General features: G+C 43.5%; 1 protein-coding gene across 7 annotated transcripts in view; it reads right to left on the bottom strand.

Moving 5' to 3' along the window:
• Positions 1-24,882, bottom strand: part of LOC145349086 (microtubule-associated tumor suppressor candidate 2-like) — a 453,839-nt gene that overhangs the window by 265,022 nt on the left and 163,935 nt on the right. For 6 of the 7 annotated variants that reach the window (XR_013888055.1, XM_080197409.1, XM_080197415.1 and 3 more), the window contains 2 exons: positions 8,348-8,594; positions 2,549-2,593 (listed from right to left, as the gene is read on the bottom strand). Coding sequence is in view for 6 of the 7 variants with exons in the window: in XM_080197409.1 (XP_080053535.1) it covers positions 2,549-2,593; positions 8,348-8,594 (292 nt within the window). In the remaining variant the exon portion in view is untranslated. The remainder of the gene's footprint in view (positions 1-2,548; positions 2,594-8,347; positions 8,595-24,882) is intronic. The other variant, XM_080197414.1, reaches the window with a different exon arrangement.

Below are 24,882 nucleotides of genomic sequence, written 5' to 3'. Positions count from 1 at the left end.
GTAATGGGACAGACAAATAAACAGAAAGGTATGTCTAGAGGAGGTGAAAATTGGAAATCAGAAACAACAGCTGCCTTCCAACAAAAACGACTGAGGTTATGATCTGAAATTGTTGAACTCAGCATAGAATCCAGAAGGCTAGAAAACGCCTATTCAAAAGATGAGGTGCTGTTGCTTGAGTTTACAATAAGCTTAATTGAAGCAGTGTGGAAGGCAGAGGTCAGAGAGGTTAGAGTGGGAGTGAAGCAGAGAATTAAATGTGAGGTGATTGGGTGGTTAGTGTATCTATTAAGGTGTAAGGATCGCAAGACCTCTTTTTTTATCTGCTTCCTTCTTACCGTCCAGAAGGAGTTCTTCCTAACACACCTTCCAGGTGACGCATCAATTTACTTGCCTTTCTGTCAATTTAGTATACTGCGTTCACTGCTCCACAGGCAGGGTGACCACTTTGCAAAATACCTCCACTCAGTTCACATGGGCAACGCTTGAGCTTCCAGTGGCCTCATTTTAATTTACTGCTGCACTCCCACTCTATCCTCTGCCTCCCACACTATTCCAATAATGCTCAACATAAATTCAAGGAACAGCACCATCTTTCAATAATGCACATTATAGCCTTCTGGACTCAGTGAATTCAACCATTCCAAATCATAATAGAACAAAGCACAAAGAAAATTATAGCACAGGAACAGGCCCATTGGCCCTCCAAGCCTGCACCAACCATGTTGCCCAACTAACTAAAACCCCCTACCCTTCCGGGGACCATATCTGTCTATTCCCATCCTATTCATGTACTTGTCAAGGCGCCCCTTAAAAGTCACAAATCTGCTTTTCTTTCAGATGCAAGTTGTTCATAACAATTCCGCATTCTCTTGTTTACACCTCCTCTAGACACATCTTTTCTTTCTTGTCCTATTTCCATCATCCTTTTGTCTTTACCATTCATCATCGTCCCTGTTGTCATTTGATTATTGCTGCCATCCACCCTAACACAGAACTACTGTCTCCTCTTTTCTCCTGCCCCCTGTAGATTTATGAAGTGTTGGATCTCTGAGCACTCCCAGTTCTGTGGAATTGTCACCAACCTGAAATAACTGAATCTTCTTGGACACAAGAAAGTGGGGTTGGAGGTGAGACATATTTGCTGAGCAAAATTTGATGGGAGTGCATGGGTCAGCTCTCAGACATTATCCTGCCTCTTACCATTCTTGCTGAAGGCAGGGTCAATATGGCAGCTGTCACCTGCCCAGCAGCAGCAGGTAGTCAACTAGGCTGATTAGATTGATACCTGGAATGAGCAGGTGGTCTTTTGAGGAAAAGCTGGAAAGGCTGGGCTTGTTTCCATTCAAGTTTAGAACAGTAAACGGTAATTTGATTGAAGTATACAAAATCCTGAACAGTAATGACAAGATGGACGTGGAAAGGACATTTTCAGGCATACAGGGATAAGAAAACTAGGGCTGCGATTACAAACTATCCTGTGTGGGGGCTCCCCTCCCACAATGATGGCAAGTAGCTGTGGCCATTCATTATTCTTTACTTCAGTCACTGTCTCCAATTTGAGATGTCATTAAATTTCCCTACCTGCATCAGCAGCACTCACACTTCCCACTGGGACTCCTGACCATTCCCAGCTTATGAATGGGCCTCCCACCTCTGTCTTTAATTGAAGTGGGAACAAGGAAGCAGTCTGTTAGTAGGCTGCCTGCCATGTTTGTGATGGTATGTGGCCAGCCAACACTATTGGGGCTGGAACTCATTTTTGATCTCCACAGCAGAAAAAACTTAGAAATGATAATATTCCACCTGTTATTTCTGTTTCTCTCTCCACATATGCTGCCAGACCTGCTCAGTATTTCCAGCATTTTCTGCTTTTATTTAATAACAGACACCTGTTAGCTTAGCAAGTTAGTGAGTTTCCCACTCATACCAAGCAGATAGTTGTGAGGTTCAATCCTTGAGTTTATACTGATTTTGAGTTCAGCAATGGAAATAATAATAAACCCATCAAAACTACAGCACAGAAGGTGTTAATTCAGCTCACTGTGGCTAATGTTAGTACTTTAAATGGAACTATTTACTCTAGTTAAACGTGTGTCTCTATGTATGTATCCGTGTATTTCTGTATATTTATATATATTTCTATGTAGAACTCTGTTCTTCTGTTTGTGCATGTGTCTGAGTATATATGCGTAGATGTGTATCTGTATGTGTGCATGTGTGTACACATGTTGAATATTTAACTCTGTGTACATAGTGTGTATTTTCATGTGTATCTGTGTGTTTATATGTATTTTTCTGTCTATCTGTGCATGTGTGTGCATTTCTGTGTATGTCTCTGTTTATCTGTGCGTGCATATCTTTGTCTGTGTATCTGGGTGACTGTATGTCCCGCAATATCATGTAACAGAGGAACAGCTTGATTGTAATGTCCCAGCAGACAAACCACCCGCTAATAATGTGTTAAGTCTAATGTATTAACAAGGGACTCTTGGCAATGGCCATTACACCTAGGAATTAGAGGATGCTTGGTGCCATAGAACCTTACCCCAATAAAGAGCCAAATCCTTTAGCTGAGAAGGTACAGTGACAACTGGGAAAAGAAAGGAAAAATAAGTGAAAAATATTCAAGACCAACAACAAACATAAAGAGATATATGAAATGGGAATGTCAAAGAATACAGAAGAAAGTAAAGTATTCCATGAAGTCCAGAATTATAAGGAGAATTAAGACAGAGATAGGATAGCTAAAGGATAAACAAGATAAACTCACAAGAGGTAGTACAGAAATAGCAGTGTTACTGACAGATACTTCGTCCTGAATATTTACTCCTGAGCAGGAGTGCAGCAGCAAAGTGACTGTAATGCTCATGGGGATCAGCAATGGCATGTTCAACCAACTCTAACAGTCGCTCCTCAATTCCTTACTGTTTTCCAAAATCCTGACTAAAGCGGCTGAGCAGTTAACAAGAAACAGCTTAAAATGGTATTGTTCAGAGGAAGCCACCAGGGAGCTGGCTTTTCCCTGGCAGCTCTCCTCACAGCTCAGGTTAAAAATCACAGATCGGGTCTTAATTATGTCATTGGAATCTAATCTAGATAGTTAGAGAATACATATCGTCCCCACCCCCCAAGGCAGGTGTTCATGCCACCTGCAATTACAGTTGATCAGTCGCTGAAATCTGCCAATTATCACGGCCACAACTGCAGCATCAAAACAGGACAGGGACCACAATGCCAATGGCTGTGATGATGGTTCTGCCTCTGAACTCTTATGGATCTAGTTCCTTTAACATTTTGCAATTTACTGTCCATTGTTGCACGAGGGAGGTCGCTGAGGCTCTCTACTCATCGGTTGCTAAGTACACTTCATTCTCTCTTGCCAAAGTGAAATAGGCAAGGCAAGCACCTGTGTTTTCTAAGATCACAGGCCTGCCCAGGGTGTAAGATACTATCAACTGCATGCAAAACATTTTGCAGACACAAGGAGTGGGATCTTCCAGTCCCATTAATGTCAATGGTGTTTTGCATGGCTTTCCTCTACCACCACCCGGGGTGGGGTTGGGGAGTCACCTTCAGCAGTACCGGAATATCTGACTGGTGGGAAGGGAGCTATTTAAAATAGTGAATAGGTCCTGATTCCAGGTTCCCCATTTCAGGGCTGTCTGACTTATAGGTGCAGGCTTATTCAGGTCAAAAGCCTGTGTACTGGTCCGCTCACTGCACGTGTAGGCATGGCCTACTTCTCTGCAGTTTTCATGAAGCTGGGCCAGGTTTTCAAAGTGCTGTGTTTCCCAGCCTCTCCAAGGAGTTGCGAACCATAGTCTGCATATGGGTTCTATTCTAGTCTGATAAAGCAGTTTACTGTTCCAGAAAAATTCTGGAATGCAAGAAACTTAGATTTTTGTTCTACTGAAAGCTGTCTTCTTAAACTTCCAGCCTGTCTCTTCCAACAACCAGTGAAAGAAACTCATGGATTTCTTCATCATTAAGACGATCTCTTCAGCTTCCACTGCTGTTTTGCCACACCCACCAGGCCAAACATTCTATAAGAATCCCACTTGACCTACACTCAACTTTCTTCAATGTCTCTTCTTTCTCCCCATTTACCCTCTGAGTTCATTTTGGCTTTGAGACACACACCTCCTGTTCTCCTGAGCCTTTACCCATTTAACTGCAAAACAACCAACTTCCCATTTTGGCTTCTCTGTTAGCTGATAGTGTTCATGGTACTCTATTCTCGGGGGTTGTCCATTTCCCTTTCAAATCCACCATCAATGCGTCTGCTGCCTGGACTGCTCTGAGGCGAGATTCGTAATACTCAGAAAAGAGGCTTTCAAGGTTCATGGTTGTCTGCTGCATACCTTGTAACCTCACCATTATGAGGGAACAACCTTTGCCACATGGTGACCAGCTGTGGAGAAGAAGCGTGGAAGTGCAAGGAGGTACAGGAGGAAGACAAAGGGAAGAGGCAACGTAGACAGCCCATTTTCACTCAGACCGTTCTTCCTTTTTTCTCTTCTTCACCCTTTTGCACTAAACTGCTTGCCCAGTGGCAAGGGCAGTATCCTCATGACAGCAATGTGATGTAGGGCAGAGCAGGCCACCTTGAATCAAGACATGTAGTCCAGTAAGGTGTGCAGCACTCCTCCAGGTGACAGAACCATTGCTGCAGTACCCCAATGGTCTGCTCTATGTGCAAGAAGTCTTATAATACCAGGTTAACGTCTAACAGGTTTATTTGTAGCAAACGCCACTAGCTTTCAGAACTGGCTGTTCCTTTGTCAGGTGGGTGGGAGTTCTGGTCACAAACAAGGCATTTAAAGACACAAACTCAATTTACATGAATAATGATTGGAATGTGAGTCTTTACAGCTAATCAAGTCTTAAAGGTACAGACAATGTGAGTGGAGAGAGCATTAAGCACAGGTTAAAAAAATGTGTATTGTTACAACATCATCTCCGGAGCCTTCAACATGCATTGATGAAGACAAACAACTCGCCAAGGCCATCCTCACACCCCCATTTCTTGCCTTCAAACAACCGCACAACTCAAACAGACCATGGTCCGCAGCAAACTACCTAGCCATCTGGAGAACAGTGACCACAGCACCACACAACCCTGCTATAGCAACATCTGAAAGATGTGCTGGATCATCGAAATGGTTGCCATCATCTCACGTGAGGACACCACCAGGTACACAGTACATACTCTTGCAACTCGGCCAACCTTGTCTACCTGAGACGCTGCAGGAAAGGATGTCCCGAGGCATGGTACACTGGGGAGACCATGCAGACGCTACGACAACGGACGAACGAACACTGCTCGACAATTATCAGGCAGGACTGTTCTCTTCCTGTCGGGGAACACTTCAGCAATCTCGGGCATTTGGCCTCTGATCTTCGGGTAAGCATTCTCCAAGGTGGCCTTCACAACACACAACAGCGCAGAGTCGCTGAGCAGAGACTGATAGCCAAGTTCCGCATACGAGGACGGCCTCAACTGGGATCTGGGGTTAACGTCACACTATCTGTAACCCCCACAAATTGCCTGGACTTGCAAAATCTCACTAACTTTCCTGTCTGGAAACAATACACATCTCTTTAACCTGTGCTTAAAGCTCTCTCCACTCACACTATCTGTATCTTTAAGACTTGATTAGCTGTAAAGACTCACATTCCAATTATTATACATGTAAATTGACTTTGTGTCTTTATATGCCCTGTTTGTGATCAGAACTCCCACCCACCTGATGAAGGAACAGCCAGTTCTGAAAGCTAGTGGTGTTTGCTACAAATAGACCTATTGGACTGAAGTTGTGAGACTTCTTACTGTGTTTACTCCAGTCCAACGCTGGCATCTCCACATCATGGCTGCTCTATGTGTGGCAGCACAACATCCATTACGCATATGTTGGCCACATTAATTGGATTGTGTGAGTCAGGTGGTCAGCAGATAGCCCTTGTTGCCAAGTAACCATCCTCTGACGGAATAGCTCAAAAACTTAGGGACCAGCGAACTAGTACAGAATAAAAGCATTGTGATTGCTGCTAGGACCCGGACATTCATGTGCATGATGTGCTGAGCACGGTCACACAAAATTCAGTGGAGATGCTGGTGTTAGACTGGGTTGAGCACAGTACGAAGTCTCACAACGCCAAGTTAAAGTCCAACAGGTTTATTTGGAATCACGAGCTTTCAGAGCACTGCTCCTTCATCAGATGAGTGAAGCAAAGTCGAAAGCATCCCGAAACCCATTATACAAGGAACTCCCAGCTTCTGTCTTGACACTACACACTTCTTACAGAAACTCAGCACCCATGGACTAACTGAACCAGAAATATTCCTCATCACAATGGATGTCTCAGCTCCCAACACCATGACATCCATTGTCATCCCCCACAACAATAGCATTGTTGCAACAGCCTTAGTACTCATCGCCAACAACTGCCGATCTTCGGACTCAAATTTACAACAAATCTGTTTCATCCTGGACCACAACACCTTCACCTTCAACAGCCAGTTCTTCATCCAGACCCATGGAACAGCCATGGGGACCAAATTCATATCTCAATATGCCAACATCTTCATGGACAAAATCAAACAAGACCTCTTTGCCACACAGGACTGTCAATTGAAGCTGTACACCAGATACATCAATGACATTTCCTTCTTTTAGGCTCATGGCAAAGAATTACTGAAATGACTACATGATGACATCAACAAGTTCCATCCCACCATCAAACTCATCATGGAGTACTCTCCAGAATCAGTTGCATTCTTGGACACATGCATCTTCAACAAGGACGGTCACCTCAGCACTTCACTCAACTGCAAGCCCACAGATAACCTCACGATGCTCCACTTCTTCAGCTTCCACCCTAAACATGTTAAAGAAGCCATTCCCTACGGACAAGCCCTCTGTATACACAGGATCTGCTCAGACAAGTGAAACGCAGCAGGCACCTACTGACGTCCTTGTAATGCAGTCAATGGCACCCTCTACTGTGGGGAAGCTCACTACCCTTGTAAAGCCACGAGAACACTTTGCCTTTCTTTATTTGGTCAGGGCAAACAGAATGAACTTCCCTCTCCTGGCAGAAGGAACGCCAGCCACCTGCCTTGTATTGCAGTGAATGGTGAACTCAGTGACATCATCCACTCCAGCCTGGAAGGGTGAAGACACTGAGAAATTCAAAATCATTATCGCTTGTATAGCCACTAGCAGTGCTGTCCCTACCCTCCTTTGAGGTTGCAGGTCTGAGCAACTCTTCAAAGATCCTGGGTGAATAAGGCCTCCTGCTGAAAACCCTCTCCTCCTCCATCTACGAGCAGCTTGTCCTCTTCTTTGTTACTCTGTCACCCTCTCATGACGTAGGTCATGTGGGGTGGTGGCTACATCACTCATGATAAGCAGCTAGAGATCTGACCAGAATTCCTGACATCTAAACCAAACTTTAACCACGTCTAGCATCACTTCCTTACCTAGCGCTGCTGGGGTAATCCTTCCTGCTGCTTTAAGCATGTCTAAATGTATGTGCTTAAGAGCTGGGATGGTCAGAAATGGTAGCATTGCTGATGTTTTGATCTGCCCACTCTACAAATTTCTGGCATGTGTTTCTAACACCCATGTTACTGACATCCCCAAAATGGCACCTCGCACAATTCACACTGGACTCAATTTAAGACCAAAATGGCATCTGTAGCATTGATTTCAGTACAAGTAGGCCAACCTTTGTAGCCTATGCCTCTATTTATAAGGCCAATTGGATTCCACATACCTTTTAGCAGATTTGCTAATTTTATCACCATTGTATGTACTCCTGAAGTATTTCACTATACTCTTCACTATTTTCTACATTTTGTATCATTGATAAACATCGAGGTTATACTCCATATGCCCATGTTCAGGTTGCAAATATATATCCAGAACAGTTTTCCAATAGTTCCCTCCAGTCTCAAAAGCAACCGTTCATCACCACTTCCTACTTTCTGTCCATTGGCCAGTTTAGCAGTTGCTCCTTTCATACCCTGAGCTTTAATTTTTAAAGTAAGTCTATTACATGATACTTTATTGGGTGCACTTTAAAAGTCTAGTTAAAAGTGCACCAATCATAATAGGTTGGTCAATCCTCTGTACTTCTTCAAATAACTCAATCCTGTTTATGTATTGTAAATTATATTAATTCTATTAATAATGGAAACATAATCTCTCTCACAGCTGCCAACTCTAGTTGTTATGACAAAAAGTGCAGCAACAATTTTGTGTGCAAAAGAACAGATGCAGATATGGATCTTTGATCCAAGTAGATCAATGATCTAATACCAAAATGAGTAATTATTTACCTGCAATTTCCTGGCCAACTTGCCCTTGAATGTGAATCGCAGTGGAATTTATTGATGTTCTTTGGTTCTGGAATGCCAGTCTGCTTTTTGCCGAAGGAAGCCTCGAGATAGCACTGAGACCCAACGGTGGTCTGAGAGTCTTAGGTAATCTAGAAACAGCTGGATGTGATGCCAGACTCGAGCACTCTTCAGAAACTGAAGCCGCATTTTGTTCAGAGCCAATTCGACCTGGAGCAAGGGTTTCTGTCTAAAAATGAGCAAAAAGGAAGTTTTACTTAACCCATTATCACACGTGTCTAAATTATATCAGTTCAGGTAAATGCTCAGCTTGGTGTAGCTACTTGGTGTAGCTGGTGTGACCAACGCACCTGACTATGACCAGGATTCTCTGATCTCATTCACCCTGCCACCGAGAATGGAGAATTTGGCGCTCGGCCAAAACTCCATTCACTGCAGTGGGACCAGATAATCCCAACTACAGGCAAAGTCGGAGAATTCCGGCCTACTTAACCTAGTTAACAAAATGAACAGACTATTGAATAATGCCCCTGAAACATGCAAACCATAGACATCAAAATAATTTTTAACATATAAGATATTTTTTATATGTAAGGTCTTTAGTTTACTTATTTTGCATCTATCAGGGTCAATATTTATAAGCACTTTAGGATGAGTGTCGGCTGTGGTTCAGTTAGTAGAATGTTCTTCTGTTTGAGTCTCCAGCTTTAAATCCTGCTCCAGGTTTTGAGAACAATGATCAAGGTTGACAATCAAGGTGGGGGGAAATACCAAAGGGGGAGTAATATCGCGGCAGGGAGTGCAGGGGTACGCCTCCATCAGAAGCCCCCTGCCAAATGGGGATGCCTCCCCTGCCTCACTCCCTCTGCTAGCCTATCTTCTGATCATTCCCGTCAGCACCATCCTAACTTTTCTTTTCCTGTCCTTATATCCCTGATCATTGACATATTTTACGGTAGGATGAGAGGAGAATTGGCGATGTGGACTGGGGGAGCGCGTTGGAAGGTAGGTCTGCTGAGGAGCAGTGGAGGATCTTTAAGGAGATCTTTCTTGGTGCTCAGCAGAAATTTATTCCGATGGTCAAAAAGGACCGTAGGAGAAGAGGTAATAAGCCGTGGATAACGAAGGAGGTGAAGGAAAGTGTTAAATTAAAAGCGGAGGTGTTTAGAGTAGCTAAGAGTACTGGGCGAGAAGAGGATTGGGAGAGGTTTAAATGTCAACAAAGATTGACAAAGAAGTTGATAAAGAAGGGTAGGAGAAACTATGAAGCTGGGCTAGTGCTTAATATAAAAAAGGATAGCAAGAGTTTTTATAAATATATAAAAAGGAAGAGGCTGGCTAGGGTGAACGTTGGATCCTTAGAGGATGAGAAGGGGGACTTAGTGGTAGGGGATGGGGAAATGGCTGAGGCCTTGAATAACTTCTTTGTTTCGGTCTTCACGGAGGAAGACGTGAATAATTTGCCGGGTGTTAGTGATGGAAAGGTGGTAGGACTGGAGGGTCGCAACGACATTATTGTTGCTAGAGAGGCAGTGCTCGACAGACTGGAGGGACTGATTGTGGACAAGTCCCCAGGACCGGATGGAATGCATCCGAGGGTTCTGAAAGAAACGGCGGAGGTGATAGCGGATGTCTTGGTGGTTATTTTCCAAACGTTGCTGGATTCTGGGGAAGTGCCGGAAGATTGGAAAACGGCTAATGTTATGCCGTTGTTCAAGAAGGGTGCCAGGCAAAAGGCAGGGAATTATAGGCTGGTTAGTTTAACGTCTGTTGTAGGAAAAATGTTAGAATCCGTCATCAAGGAGGAAATAGCGAGGCATCTTGAGGGGAATTGCTTGATAGAGCAGACGCAGCACGGTTTTGTTAAGGGGAAGTCATGTCTAACAAATTTATTGGAGTTCTATGAGGATGTGTCTAGGGCGGTGGATAGAGGAGAGCCGGTGGATGTGGTCTTTCTTGATTTTCAGAAGGCGTTTGACAAGGTACCTCACAAGAGGTTATTGCAGAAGGTCAGGGGACATGGAGTTGGGGGTAGGGTGTTAGCGTGGACAGAGGATTGGTTGTCAAATAGGAGGCAGAGAGTGGGGGTTAATGGGTGCTATTCGGATTGGCGGTTGGTGACTAGTGGAGTGCCCCAGGGGTCGGTGCTGGGGCCTCAGCTATTTACCATTTATATAGATGATCTGGAGGAGGGAACCGAGTGTATGGTGTCAAAATTTGCTGATGACACCAAGATTGGTGGAACGGCAAATTGCGCGGAGGGTGCGGAGACTCTACAGAAGGATCTAGATAGGCTGGGCGAATGGGCCAGGAAATGGCAAATGGAATTTAATGTTGGCAAGTGCGAGGTGGTCCACTTTGGTAGGAAGAATGGTAGGAAGGACTATTACTTACGGGGCGAAAAACTGCAGCAGGCGACGGTGCAGAGGGGCCTCGGGTTCCTTGTGCATGAGTCACAAAAACCCAGCCTGCAGGTGCAGCAGGTGGTCAGGAAGGCGAATGGGATGCTGGCCTTCATAGCGAGGGGGATTGAATATAAAAGTAGAGAGATCTTGCTGCGGCTGTATAGGGCATTGGTGAGGCCGCAGCTGGAGTACTGTGTGCAGTTTTGGTCGCCATACTTACGCAAGGATATTTTGGCCTTGGAGGGAGTGCAGAGGAGGTTTAATAGGCTGATACTGGAGTTGAGGGGGTTGAACTATGAGGAGAGGCTGAATAAACTAGGCTTGTACTCGTTAGAGTTTAGAAGAATGAGGGGAGATCTCATTGAGACATATAAGATGATGAATGGGATGGATAGGATAGAGGTGGAGAGACTCTTCCTGCTCAGAAAGGACAGTAGGACTAGGGGGCACAGCCTCAAGATAAAGGGGGGGCGGTTTAGAACGGAGTTGAGGAGGAACTTCTTCACTCAAAGGGTGGTGAGTCTCTGGAATTCTCTGCCCGTTGAAGTGGTGGAGGCTGCCTCGCTAAATATTTTTAAGACGCGGGTTGATGGGTTTTTGATAAGCGAGGGGGATTAAGGATTATGGGGAGAGGGCGGGAATGTGGAACTGAGCCACGACAGATCAGCCATGATTTATTGAATGGCGGGGCAGGCTCGAGGGGCTAGATGGCCTCCTCCTGCTCCTATTTCTTATGTTCTTATGTTCTTACGTTCTTAAGCTCAGGAAGTTTCTTGCAGTGCCTCTTCCAGCCACTGCAGTGTTGTTCCTGGAGGGACTGGAGAGCTGCCAGCCAATCTGATTGGTCAGCTGCTCCCCAAGATGGGGCTTTCCCCCAAGTGATGGGCAGAAGTCCCATCTACTGCCAATCAGTCCTCATTAGAGCATAAAATGGCAGTGGGAATATGACCCCGATACCTTAAAAATTCTGGCCAGAACTTTTGTCTATTATGACATTGTTGCTTATGTTGTTTATTTGCGTCATACTGAAAAGCTTTGGAAGGCAGGGTTCCATGATCAATGGCAACAGAAATGGGGGAGGGACAGTTGGCCATCTAAGTGCCTTAACATCCAATTATTGTAGACATCAGTTACAAACCACAGACTTTTGTCTCAATGATATTTCTGTTTCATTCTCTTAAAAAAAACTGAACCTAGGCTTCGTTAATCTCAAGATTCCTGAATTTTCGATTTTGCTCCAACTTTATTATGCAATGCAGAATGTAAAACCAATATCTATTTAAAAGCTTTATTTATTTTCATTTGCACATTGTGTTCTACAAATAGATGTTTCAGTCTGAAGTTGGACTTTAAACCAGTGAAAGGGCAGCACAGTGGCAAGCACTGCTGCCTTACAACGCCAGGGACCCCGGTTCAATTCCTGGCTTGGGTTACTGTCTGTGTGGAGTTTGCATGTTTTCTCCATGTCTGTGTGGGTTTCCGCTGGGTGCTCCGGTTTCCTCCCACAATCCCAAAAGTGCGCAAGTTAGATTGATTGGCCATGCTAAATTAGTGTCAAGGGGTTAGTAGGATAAATAAGTAGGGTTATGGGGACAGAACCTGGGTGGAATTGTGGTTGGTGCACACTCAATGGGACAAATAGCCTCCTTCTGCATTGTAAGCATTGTACAAAGATGAGAGATTGTTTGCACCCAGAGCCACAAGCAGGGAAACACACGTTATTTCAAGGAGGAATCTGATTGAACATGCCATGACTCAACTGGATTTGTCTATCACCTTCAGCAGCACTGACTGGTGGTGTGCCAATGGGTGTTGTCTCATTACCTCAACAAGTATGACTTGTTGTGGATAGCGGACAACACTCTCAATCAAACATCATCACCCAAAGGCTGATTCTCTCTCGGCTCCGCATGCCGGTGAGAATTTGAGTGCTTCATTTCAACTCTGAACCTGAGTGCAGGATGGTGCCCATTAAGACTTGTAAGGAAATTATTACATGCAGCTGCAGATTTAAATATAGAAAACGTATCATCCACATACTGGAAATATGCAGGGCTGGGAGATTATTTGTCTTGTTAATTCATTTCTCTGGGCAATGTCTTCACTAATCAGGGTCAAGCTGCTTGGTTTAAATTTCAAATGATGCTTGGCAGTTATCTGTCAATCACCATCAACTGGTACATTCTTCATGTCAATGCCTCTACCAATCAGAATCCACTTCCCAACCAATCAGCATTCTCTTCTCATACAGTATAAAATGTTGGTTTCCCTTTATACTGGTATCTTGTAGTGTCCTAGTGAATGCAAGGCGAAAAACTTCAACCTATTTCTTTTCTGAGCAATAGTCAAGTATTGTACTACCAAACAACTGTTTCAAAAATATTTCAGTGGCTGTAAAGTGAACGTTGGCTGTGAAAAGTTCAAGTCTTTCCGATATTTAAATTTATTGACCGTACAGAATTCAGGCAGATGGGAAGTGTCCTGGTTACTTTGCTGCCCTGGAGCTGCCATCTGAATGAGGTTTTAAGCTGTTCAACTGAGCAGGCAGCTAGGAGGCCCATCCTAAATGTGCAGATCTTTTCATACATATGTCAGTTGGGTCCAGATGACAGCATTAGTAGCTGGCTGAAATTTAGCACAGCAACCTAATAAACGGGAAGTCAGAGTGAGTTTCTCGCCAGGCTAAGATATTGCATGGAAGAGAAATGAGGCCAATAGGTAAGCTTTTTTTTTAAAAACTTTCCTTTTGATCTTTCTTTGCGGAGTCAGGAAACAGAAATTCCCCTCCTGATTCTCAAAGAAACTTAATGTTTTCCCTGCTGCAGATTCATAGTCCACCACTGCCATCACCACCACCACCTGCATCCTCTCTCCACAGCTGCCTTATCCCCAATTCCCCACAGGATGGCCCCAACAGCCAATCCTGCCACTTAGCTACTTTCAGCGAGCTGTCTCTCAGTTCACCACGCTCCCAGCTACTGCCCAGAATGGAAAGGAAGTTAGCTGGTGGGATATAAATGAACCCCCGGTGCTAAATCTGAGCTGATCTCAGTCTGCCACATGCAGCAGATAGTTACAATTAAGACCTCTGTTCCTGTTTAACAAGCAGGGTATCTGTCAAGAACCTATTTGCATTAAGAAATAGTGCTGTTTTTCCAAAATATCATATTTAAACTTAGTTAGGCTTCTGCAGTTAGTAACCATTTTGATGTTAAACTAGATGATTAATGGCTTAAACCACCATTTTTGGATAGTGAGAAATCAATGTGCAGATCTTGACAAATCACATGAATTAATAAGTTTTTAAGATACTCAGTAGTCTATTTTGCAAGTATTCTGCTGCTGGTCAGGTGTTCAGCAAGGGCAGAAAAAGCTACCCTTCAGTTTTATGTCAATATTGGAAGAAGTTGTTGATAAAGACTATATACAACTAGTGATGGATCAAATTTTTCTGCTTGTTTTTAAAGTAACGTAATTCACGTATAGAAGCTTTTACTTACCGGGAGAGTGGTTTTGCTCGTGTCTTAAACTGCTCAGAATGGGTTTGGGCATTATGGTGCATAGTAGCAAAAAATATACTGAAAATAATCATATCAGCAGAGACAGAATGTACTGTAAACAATGTGAGCTTTTCAACACTGTCACAATTTTTAAGGCAACTTCTCTATGACAAATTGATTGTAGTCATTGCATCAACTATGTTACTTCATCAGTTATGCAATCCAGCTCTGTAGCCCAGTTCTGAACTGTTCACTCAAGGTCGTTTCTGAATTCCTTTTCTACCTGCCATTCTTTCCACAATTAAAATTTCCATGTCCAAAGTGTCACAATAATGGAGAAGGAGGTCACAGAATTACTGAACTTAAAAGAAGAGCCAAGTTTTATTTTTTAAAATGGATACAGACTCAAAGACAGCTGAGAGTCAGCTACTGACAGGAATGGCTGCAGGGTGTCTCTCTTGTCACAGAGTCATAGCATCCTACAGTGCAGAAGGAGGCCATTCGGACTGTCAAGTCTGCACCGACCACAATCCCACCCAGACCCTAACCCCATAACCATAGGTATTGACCTTACTTAGCTAGTTCCCCTGACACTAAGAGGCAATTTATCATGGCCAATCCACCTAACCCGAACAGCTTTGGACTGTGGAAGGAAACTGGGGCACCCGGAGGAGATCCATGCAGAAACGGGAAGAATGTACAAACTCCCCACAGAATCAAACCCGGGTGCCTGGAGCTGTGAGGCACCAGCGCTAACCACTGTACCACACTGCTGCCCTCTCTTTAAGAGGCAAGGGAATGTCTCCCTGTTTCCAGACAAGTTACTGCCAAAAGCGTTCAGAGACTGATTATCATATCTGGTAAAAACATAGGGATGTAATGTCCATTGCATCTTAACAGATCCTGTGTGTAATGCCTAGATGGAATTGTAGATTCTGCTAATCATTCGGAACATGCAAAGAATAGGTTTAAAGCCAGCAAAGAGAGCTGCCCCAGTGTCCATCTGTGTGTGCAATGTGAGGATAAGCAATTGGAAGTTTCTCACAATGCAGGTATGTGGCATAGTAAAGAAGTCAGCAGTGCCCCTGCTAAATAGTCATTTTTCTAGGTATATCACAAATCTCTCTGCAACTGTGGAAGTCAGGCCAGCCAACAAAGCAATCGCAGGATACTGGAATTGAAGAACCAACTATTCGCCTGCTGAGATCAACTCTACTGTAACCTTGAATCTGACAATACGCCTACTAAAGTCAACTTTACTGGAAACTTGAATTATAACAATCACAAGCTTCATCTATCCCTTGTAAATCACGGAGTACTCTGCATATCTTTTTATTTATATTCGCTTACTATTGGACTCAACTCTCACCTCTAATCTGTATGCACGAGTATGCATGTGTTTTTTCCACTTTCCTCCTCACAGTTTCCTCCCACAGTCCAAAAGACATGCTGGCTAGGTGCATTGGCCACCTCAGTGTACCAAACAAGTGCCAGAGTATCTTGACTAGAGGATTTTCACAGTAACTTCATTGCAGTGTTAACATAAACCTACTTGTGTAACTAATAAATAAACTTTTTAAGCCTTGTTAATGGCTAATAAACTCACTCTATCTTTAACAGAAGAAAGCCTGGTTAGATTGACTCCTTTTAAAGCATAACTATTGAAACTGGAAAAGATACCCATGGAAGGGGAACCTTGTTAAAGTAAACTCTGTTGCTACCAGCAGAGGGGGTTGAATGAAGATAACGGGAGGGATTTTCCAGCCGTGCTCACACCAAAACTGGAAAATCCCACCCGAGATCAATGGACCTTTGCACGTTCCACTCCCTGCCCAATGCAATTCCTGTGGGGGGGGCAGATGGGAAAACTCCCCCAGTCATCCTCTCTCACCCAAGTTTGGAACAATTTTGGGGGTATTTCAGCCAGACTGGGACAAATCAAGGGGTCTCGCAAGGATCAATAATTTCTGGGGACCTCACTTTGGGGTGGTCACAACAAATGTAACAGTGCAACAATACTAAAATTTCACAGTAACATGATTAAATTTGTTTGTTGATTTTATTTTTGGCTCTATTAATGGCTTTATTAGAGTTTTTGCTTGAAAACCTCATCCTATCTCAAAAACATGGGTTTGGAGTTGGCATTTTGCACACATTCTTCTCCTAATGTCCCAGTATGCCTCAGTACCATTCTACACTTCCACCCTGGATTACATTCTCTAACAATTTAATCAACAAGCTTTTTATAAAGAAACAGAATGGCTTCTGCTGGAAATGTGAGACCATTTGCAGTCAGAAACCCAGATCCTGAAGAGGTGGCCTTTGTCAAGGACCTTTTCCAGAGCCACGACATTTGGAATCCACCTGCAGCTTCCCCAACCAAATAGTGAGGGAAGGAACATGCTCTAGGTTATCTTACAATCATAAAACATTTACAGCACAGAAAGTGGCTGCTTGGCCCATCTTGTCTGTGTCGGCTGAAAATTGAACCATCCAGCCTAATCCCACTTTCCAACATTTGGTCTGCTGCTCTGCAGGCTGCAACATTTCAGGTGCACATCGAAGCACCTTTTAAACATGGTGAGGGTTTCTGCCTCTAGTACCCATCAAGCAGCAAGTTCCAGACCCATACCATAAGAACATAAGAAATAGGAGCAGGAGTAGGCCATCTAGCCCTTCGAGCCTGCCCCGCCACTCAATAAGATCATGGCTGATCTGATAATGGATCAGTTCCACTTTCCCGCCTTCTCCCCATAACCCTCAATTCCCCTGTCTATCAGAAATCTATCTACTCGTGATTCAATTATATTCAACGAGGTAGCCTCCACCACTTCAATGGGCAGAGAATTCCAGAGATTCACCACCCTTTGAGTGAAGAAGTTCCTCCTCAACTCTGTTCTAAACTGCTCCCCCCCCTTATTTTGAGGCTGTGCCCTCTAGTTCTGGTTTACTTTCTAAGCAGAAAGAATCTCTCTACCTCTACCCTATCTAGCCCCTTCATTATCTTGTAAGTCTCTATAAGATCCCCCCTCAGCCTTCTAAACTCCAATGACTACAGGCCCATTCTCTTTAATCTCTCCTCATAAGCTAACCCACTCATCTCCAGTATCAACCTTCTCTGTACTCCCTCCAAGGCCAATATATCCTTACACAAATAAGGGGACCAAAACGGCACACAGTACTCCAGTTGCGGCCTCACCAGTGCCTTGTACAGTTGCAGCAAGACCTCCCTGCTTTTATATGCTATCCCCCTCGTGATAAAAACCAACATTCCATACCATCAGTTGGTGAAGAAAGTTTTCCCCACCTCCCATCTAATCTTTCTACCAAGCACTTTAAATCTTTGCCCCCCAAGTCACTGACCTCTCTGCTAAGATAAATAGGCCCATTTGATCCACTCTATCCAGGCTCCTCACAATTTGAATATCTCAATCAAACCTCCCCTCAGCCTCTTCTCTCCAAGGAAAACAATCTTAGCAGGTCCAATTTTTCCTCATAGCTGCAATTTTCCAGTCCTGACAATATCCTTATAAATCTCCTTTGTACCCTGACTAATGCAATTACACCCTTTCTGTAATGATGTAACCAGTACTCCATACAGAACTCAAATTGTGGCCTAGTGTTTTATATATCTCCAGGATAACCCTCCCTGCTCTTCTATTCTATGCCTCAGCTAAGGATTTCATAGGTCTTTCTTATCCAACTTATTGACCTGTCCTGCCCTGACCTTCAGGGATCTGTGGGCATTCCTCTAAGGTTCCTCACTTCCTCTACACCCCTTAGTATACTCCCATTCACTGTGTATTCCTTTGCCTTGTCTGAGTCCCCCAAAAGCTTCACCTCACACTTCTCTGGGTTGAATTCCTTTTGCCACTCTTCTGCCCACCATACCTGTTCATTGATAACTTCCCTGCAGTCTGCAGAAATCCCCGTCAGTATCATCCACAGCCAATTTTTGTGTCACTTGCAAACTTCTTAATCATTACCCTTACATTTAAGTCCAATCATTAATATATTTTGCAAAATGTTTGGGCTCTAATGCTGAGGCCTACAGAATGCCACTTCAAACAGCCTTCCAATCGGAGAAACACTTGTCAACAATTATGCTTTGTTGCCTGAGACTGAGCCAATTTTGTGACCAGCTTGTTATATTCCTCTGGATCTTAAGGGCTTTAATATTCTTGACCAGGTCTGCCACGTGGAATCCTGTCAAAAGCTTTGTTAAAGTTCAAATAGACCCCTCGTCAGTCTCCTCGTTATTTCCTTAACAGGATAAATCAAAATAGTCAGACAAAATCTTCCCTTAACAAATGCATGCTATGTTTGATTAATCCGTGCCTTTCTAAATGACAGCTTATCCTGTCTCTCAGAATTGATTCCGAGCAAGCATGGCTAGGGTTGGTTAATCAACAGAAGTGTGGTCGACCCAACTTGGAGTGCACCAAAAGGATCAAGGACCACAGGAGGATGGGTAAGATGGTAGCTGAGTGCTGTCAGATGCCAAGTCCCACATTCCAACTTTCCCAGCATTCTCCTGCACAGCACTTCTCAGAACAATACATCTTGCAGCTCCACTCATTTCTCCCTCTGCAAACAGCTCCTCACATTTCCAACTGAACAGCCAACATTCAGACTTCCCTCATGCGATTGCCCTCTTGCATTGAAACCTCCACAACTGCTGTTCTTCCCTCACCTCCACACAGGAACCTCTCCGCTTTTTCTCCTTGCAGAAGGGAGCAGACAACTTGGCGAGAGGCAGAAATGCAAGTGGCCCTTCAATCGCAGGCAATGGATTCTGAGCTCCATTGCAAAGGAGGTCTTATTCCAGGAGGAAAACCTGAGCTTCCCTAGGCGCACCTGCTCAGACATGTCAAGAGAGCTAATCCTTGCCTTGCAGATTCTGGGTCTCACCTCTTTCCAGCTGTTTCTGAGTGAATCCCCTCTGCTCTGTGGAAAGGGCATGCAGATGAGGAGAAGGCAGCTGGTACTGCAGCTGTTCCTCCTGATGCTAATGGTGAATCTGCTCATGCTTCTGTATGCTGAGTTGGAGGCTGGCAGCAGGAAATGGAACAGGAGCAGCTGGCAGCTTGAGAAAAGTGAACTTCTGTTGTTATCCAACAATTTGACATTTACCTGTCCAGCAGTGAGAATATTTCGCTTGAGAAGAAGTACTTTGAACATCAGCCTCTCACCTGACCATGGCTGGAGCTCTTCATAGAATTTTCACAATGTAAAAAGAGGCCATTTGGTCCATCATGTCTGCACTGGCTCTTTGAAAAAGTGATTTACCTAATGCCATTACCCTGCCTTTTCCTTGTAACTAAAACATTCTTCCATTTCAGATAATAATCCCTTTTAAAAGCTTTGATCGGACCTGACTCCACCACACTCACAGAGAGCACACTCCAGATGCTAACCACTCGCTCAGTGAGAGTTCCTTCATGTCTCCTTTGCTTATTTTGGCAAATATTTTGAATCTGTCCTCTAATTATCAATCCTTCAACAAACAGAAACAGTTTTCCCTTTCTACTCTTTTCAGACCCTTTATGACTTTGAATAGTTCTATCAAATCTACTCTCACCCTATTCTTCTCCAATGAGAACAATCCCAATTTCTTTAATTTATCAAGATAACTGAAGTAACTCACCCCAAACTATTCTCTTGAATCTTTGCTGCATCCTCTCCAATATATTCACATTTGTTCCTGAAATGCTGCACCCAGAATTGGATGCAATACTCCAGTTAAAGTCGAATCAGTGTTTTATATAAGTTCAACATTACCTTGCTTTTGTACTCTATGTCCCTTCAACAGAGACAGTGACTCTGTATGCTTTATTAACCAGTCTGTCCTGCCAACTTCAATGACTTATGCACATATCTAGTTGGGTCCCTTTGCTCCTGCACCCCCTTTAGAATTTTATATTATTTTATATTGTTTCTCCATATCCTTCCTATTAAATTACATCACGTTTTTCCTCATTGAACCTCATCTTTCACTTGTCCACCCATCCCACCAGCTTGGCCATGTCCTTCTGAAGTTCAATCCTTCTTATAGTTCACAATGCTTCCAGGTTTGGTATCATCTGAAAATTTTGAAACTGCCCTGTCATTAATATGCATCAGGAAGAGCATAGGTCCCAACACTGATCCCTGGGGAACTCCTTCTACTGAGTATCTGATCACAGCCTTTCCAGTTTATCAGTTTCACTGAACAAGCTCTTCCCACTGTGCCTTTGGTGCCGACTCAATGGCCTCATGAGTTGCTGACAGTTCAAGAAACAGGTTTCCTGGCTGCAAATTCCAGAACTGAGAGTTAAAACAGTGCTTAAACTACCTTCATAATTTATCTGTCATGTCCAAGCAGATTCCCGCTCAGTTTCAATCTCATCCCTCAGAAACCCAAAGTGGGTAGGAAGATGTCAGGATCTTAATGCAATAACAATGTCTGGGGATTTAACTCCTTCCACACATGCAAATTGGCCTCCAATTGCCGGGAAACTGCTCCCCACTACGTGGATTGTGTGTATTTTGGATTTTGAGAGATGGACCGAGAGTCTGGGATTAGAACAAGAGAATAAGAGAGGGTAGTGTGCAAGTCAGAGACTAAGGTCAGAGTGAGAAGGGGGAGTGTGAAGGAGGAATGATGAGGAGAAAAAGTATGTCCTTTTCCAATATTTGAAATAATGTTTGAATTTTGAAGCTAGCTCATTACTTTAGCTGTATTTTAATGACAATTAGGGGTGGCATGATGGTTAGCATTGCTACCTCAGCATCAGGGACCCAGGTTCAATTCCAGCCTTAGGTGATTGTTTGGGTGGAGTCTGCATACTCTCCCCGTGTCTGCGTGGATTTCCTCTGGATGCTTCAATTTCCTCCCACAGTCCAAAGATGTACAGGTTAAGTGATTGGCAAAGCTCCTTAGTGTCCTAAGGTGTGTAGGTTGGGAGGATTAATGGGGCGGATGTGTGGAGTCAAGGAATAGGGTGGGCCCTGGTGGGATGCTCTGTTATCGGGACAGCAAGGAGTCAATGGGCTGAATGGTCTCCTTCTGCACTGTGGGGATTCTATGAATTAGAAAAGGCTCACAGCCATACAATTGACATTCTTATTTCCTTCTGGTCCCACTGATGTCAACAGGATTTCCCATTTTATGCACCTCCCACCCCACCGTCGCTGGGGAATCGACGGTGAGGATTTGTCAGAAGATTCCACCAGTGGGAATGGCCAGAAAATTTGAGAGAGAGAGAGAGAGAGAGAGAGAGGGAGAGAGAGAGAGAAAAACACAAATAAAGAAAAGGGTAGAACACCAGTTTCTTTGCCCATTTTAATTTGGTTCGTTTTTTTGAAGAGAGATGAATATTGACAGGAAATAAAGCCTTATTTTGGAAAGCAGATGAAATGAAAGGGGAGGAAGGAGTAGGGAGAAGTGAAACTGGAAATTTAATGAGTCCCTATCTGGTCAACTAGATAAATATAGTAATGCCATAAGAAACGCCTCAAGCACAGCTAGCCTGGTATGTGAAAAGTATCAAATTGGTACAGTAATGAGGGCTTCTCCATAATTCAGGAGAGGAATACTGATAGAAGCTTCTTGATCATGCTATGCTTCAAAATCAAGCTCCTTCTATCAATATGCTGCAATCTCAATTACAGGGAAGCAGTCATTACTGTGCCAACCTGGAATCTTCTCCTTCCCACACTAGCTGCTTGTGGCTTTCCTTATGTTGCTGTGTATCAATCTGGCAGCGGCTGACCTGATAGAGACAAACATTAAAGAAACCAGCCAATTTGCACATGCCATTATCGGCTCCAGTTTCTTCTGAGCAAATGCAACATGTCACTGCTATTAGCAGACACATTAAAAACTCATGCGTGTTGGAGCTTTGAATTGCAACAAGAATCAAGCACTCACTGTAAGCAACATTACAACTTGGTTGTAAATGCATTATTTCTATACTGTCCTCCAGTGTGACAGGATTGGGCTTTCAATGTGCAGCATTATTTTACACATCAGAATCTAGGGTATTATGTCAATTCAAGCTGTTACAACGGAAGTAAAACAACTGTTATATTGGTAGTGCCAGACGAGCACTTGAGGTAGGTGCCAGTAAAGGTGATGCAGCCAACTCAAAGCGGGAAGTCATAACTTCATACTTAAATTTTTGGATCCAATTCACATTCAGTCAATAAGATGATATATGAATTTCTGATGAACAGTGAGAAGTGTCGCACAGTGCACATGGCTCCTCCAGGATTTAATGCATGATTCAAACTGTGTGGAATACTTATGGAAAAGAAACTTGCATTCTGTCAACCTGGATTAGATTGAAGCTCAAACCTAGATCTGAAACATGATTATATTATCCAACAATAGAGATTTTTAAAAACTGCACATGCAGTAAATTTAAAAAAAGAACAGCAAACAGTGGCCAGAATGTTACCGGCACACGCGCCCCGATTCCGGGGGCAGGTGAGGCTCAGAGAACGGCATTCTTCATTGGCCTCAGGCAGGATCGTGCAAACCTCGGGCTGACATGCTGGTAAAGTTCTGCCCACTGTCACTAAGCAAGAGAAAGAAACCGAAAAAAAGTTTATCTGTTTATTTCCAATATTTTCTGTCTTTATTTTTGCTATTGTAACCTACCTGCCTTCAGCATTCAACACATTTTTGAAAATCTGAAATATTAAGTAGCATTTTAACTAATTCTAACAGAGTGTGCAGGGAAAATTGCAATAGCGGAATGGTACTGTTCAACTACACACTAAATCCAGCAAGAAGGAATGCACTGTTGGACCTGGTTCTTGGAAATGAGGTGGGCCAAGTAGACCAAGGGCAGGATTTTACAGCCTAGCTCGTCCCAAAACTGTAAAATCCTGACCAAGGTTAACAGACCTCTTCATTGTCAGCCCCTCATCTGCTCCGATTCCGAGCAGGGCAGTAACATTCTGGCCCAAGTATCAGTAGGGGAACATTTAGGAGACAGCAATCATTGTATTGTAAGGTTTAGAACGATGATAGAAAAGGAGAGTAGGCAATCCAGAGTAAAAATAATTAACTGGGGGAGAGCTAACTTCAATGGGGCAAGAAGAGAGCTGGGCCAATTATGTTGGAATGAAATGTTGGCAGGAAAAGTTGTAGCTGTACAATGGCCTGCCTTGAAACTAGGAACGGTTTGGGCACAATCAAGGTAAATAACATTAACAGGGAAAAGTAGGGCAAACAAAGTTGGATTTCCCTGAATGCAAAAGGAGATAGGCATTAAGATAAGGATGGAGAACTGACAGGTGTCAGTTAGAAAATACAATTGAGAACCAACAGCAATGCAGAAGGTTCACAGGAAAGCTGAAAACACTCTGAAGGAAGCAAAGAGAGATTATGAGAAAAGACTGGCAGCCAACATAAAGCAGAATCCCAAAGTCTTCTACAGGCATAGAAATAGCAAAAAGGCGGTAAAAAGAGAAGTAGGGCCAATTACGACTTAAAGCAGAGCTTATACATGGAAGCTAGGGGTATGGCTGAGGTATTAAATGAATACTTTGCAACTGTCTTACCAAGGAGGTAGATGCTACCCAGGACATGGTGACAGAAGAGGAATCTCGACACACTGTGGACTAAGTGGCCATAGTGTGTCTTTCTGTGCCATATTATTCTGTGATTCTGTGTGTAATGTTGTCAATCATTTGATATATTCAATTGCTTGTCCAGGTTTTGGTAAAATAAGATTTGGGAGTAAATTGGATAGTTCCTTGAAAATGGAATCAGGAATTTCAATGTATGATTAGAATCAATCCACACCCATTCACTGCAAAATAGAAAGCACTCCAACTTCATGCTGTCTACTCATATGAATGATTAATTTGTCCAACCAATGTGAACTATGTGAGCTCCATCGAATGTTAGCCTATATTTCTCTCAAATATTGGCAGTCTGAGTCTAATTGGCAACTGAATCTAATGTGGGAAACAATACAGGGGAATGTAGACTCCAAGGTTTTCAGACATTGTTCTGGAGGACTTATTGAAACAGATGGATATCCAGTATTCACACATGGCCAGGTGGCCATTTCGACAAAGAGCCAAAAGACAGTGGGAGCAGATAGTTGTGGAGGTCAATGCCTTTGGTGAAGCCTCAAGGACCAGGATGCAGTGCTGCAAGATATACAATCACCTCACAGGAATGATTCTCTACAATGCACCAGTAGTTTCAGATATTGTTCAAATCGCCAAGCCCTCCCATCAACTTACCTACCAACAATGCCCATCAATCAGGAATCATACTAAACTATTACATGCTTCACCTCAACCTCGCACAATTAGTACTGTGAAAAGCCTCATACCAACATCTCAAAATTTGCACATGCTGCAAGTTACTCAAACACTATAGTCACATCACTCAAATGCTTCCCTCTCCATCAGGACAAACTGGTGCACAACTGGAGGCACCAGGAGCTAATCGAAGAATTACAGGCACACTTCACTGTCCTATCTCCAGCTGAAGGAGGAGATGGTGTTAGATAATTCACCATAATGGGGGTGTCCATTGCAACCCAAGATGATGGTGTCCTCAAACCCAACCCTCCTTCTTACCCCTCACTCCACACTGTCTCATGAA

The sequence above is a fragment of the Carcharhinus amblyrhynchos genome, chromosome 10 (assembly GCF_965287045.1).
Source record: "Carcharhinus amblyrhynchos chromosome 10, sCarAmb.v2.hapA, whole genome shotgun sequence".
Lineage (NCBI taxonomy): Eukaryota > Metazoa > Chordata > Chondrichthyes > Carcharhiniformes > Carcharhinidae > Carcharhinus > Carcharhinus amblyrhynchos.
Note: the sequence above shows the minus strand (reverse complement) of the source record. Positions and strands in the feature narration are given on the sequence as shown.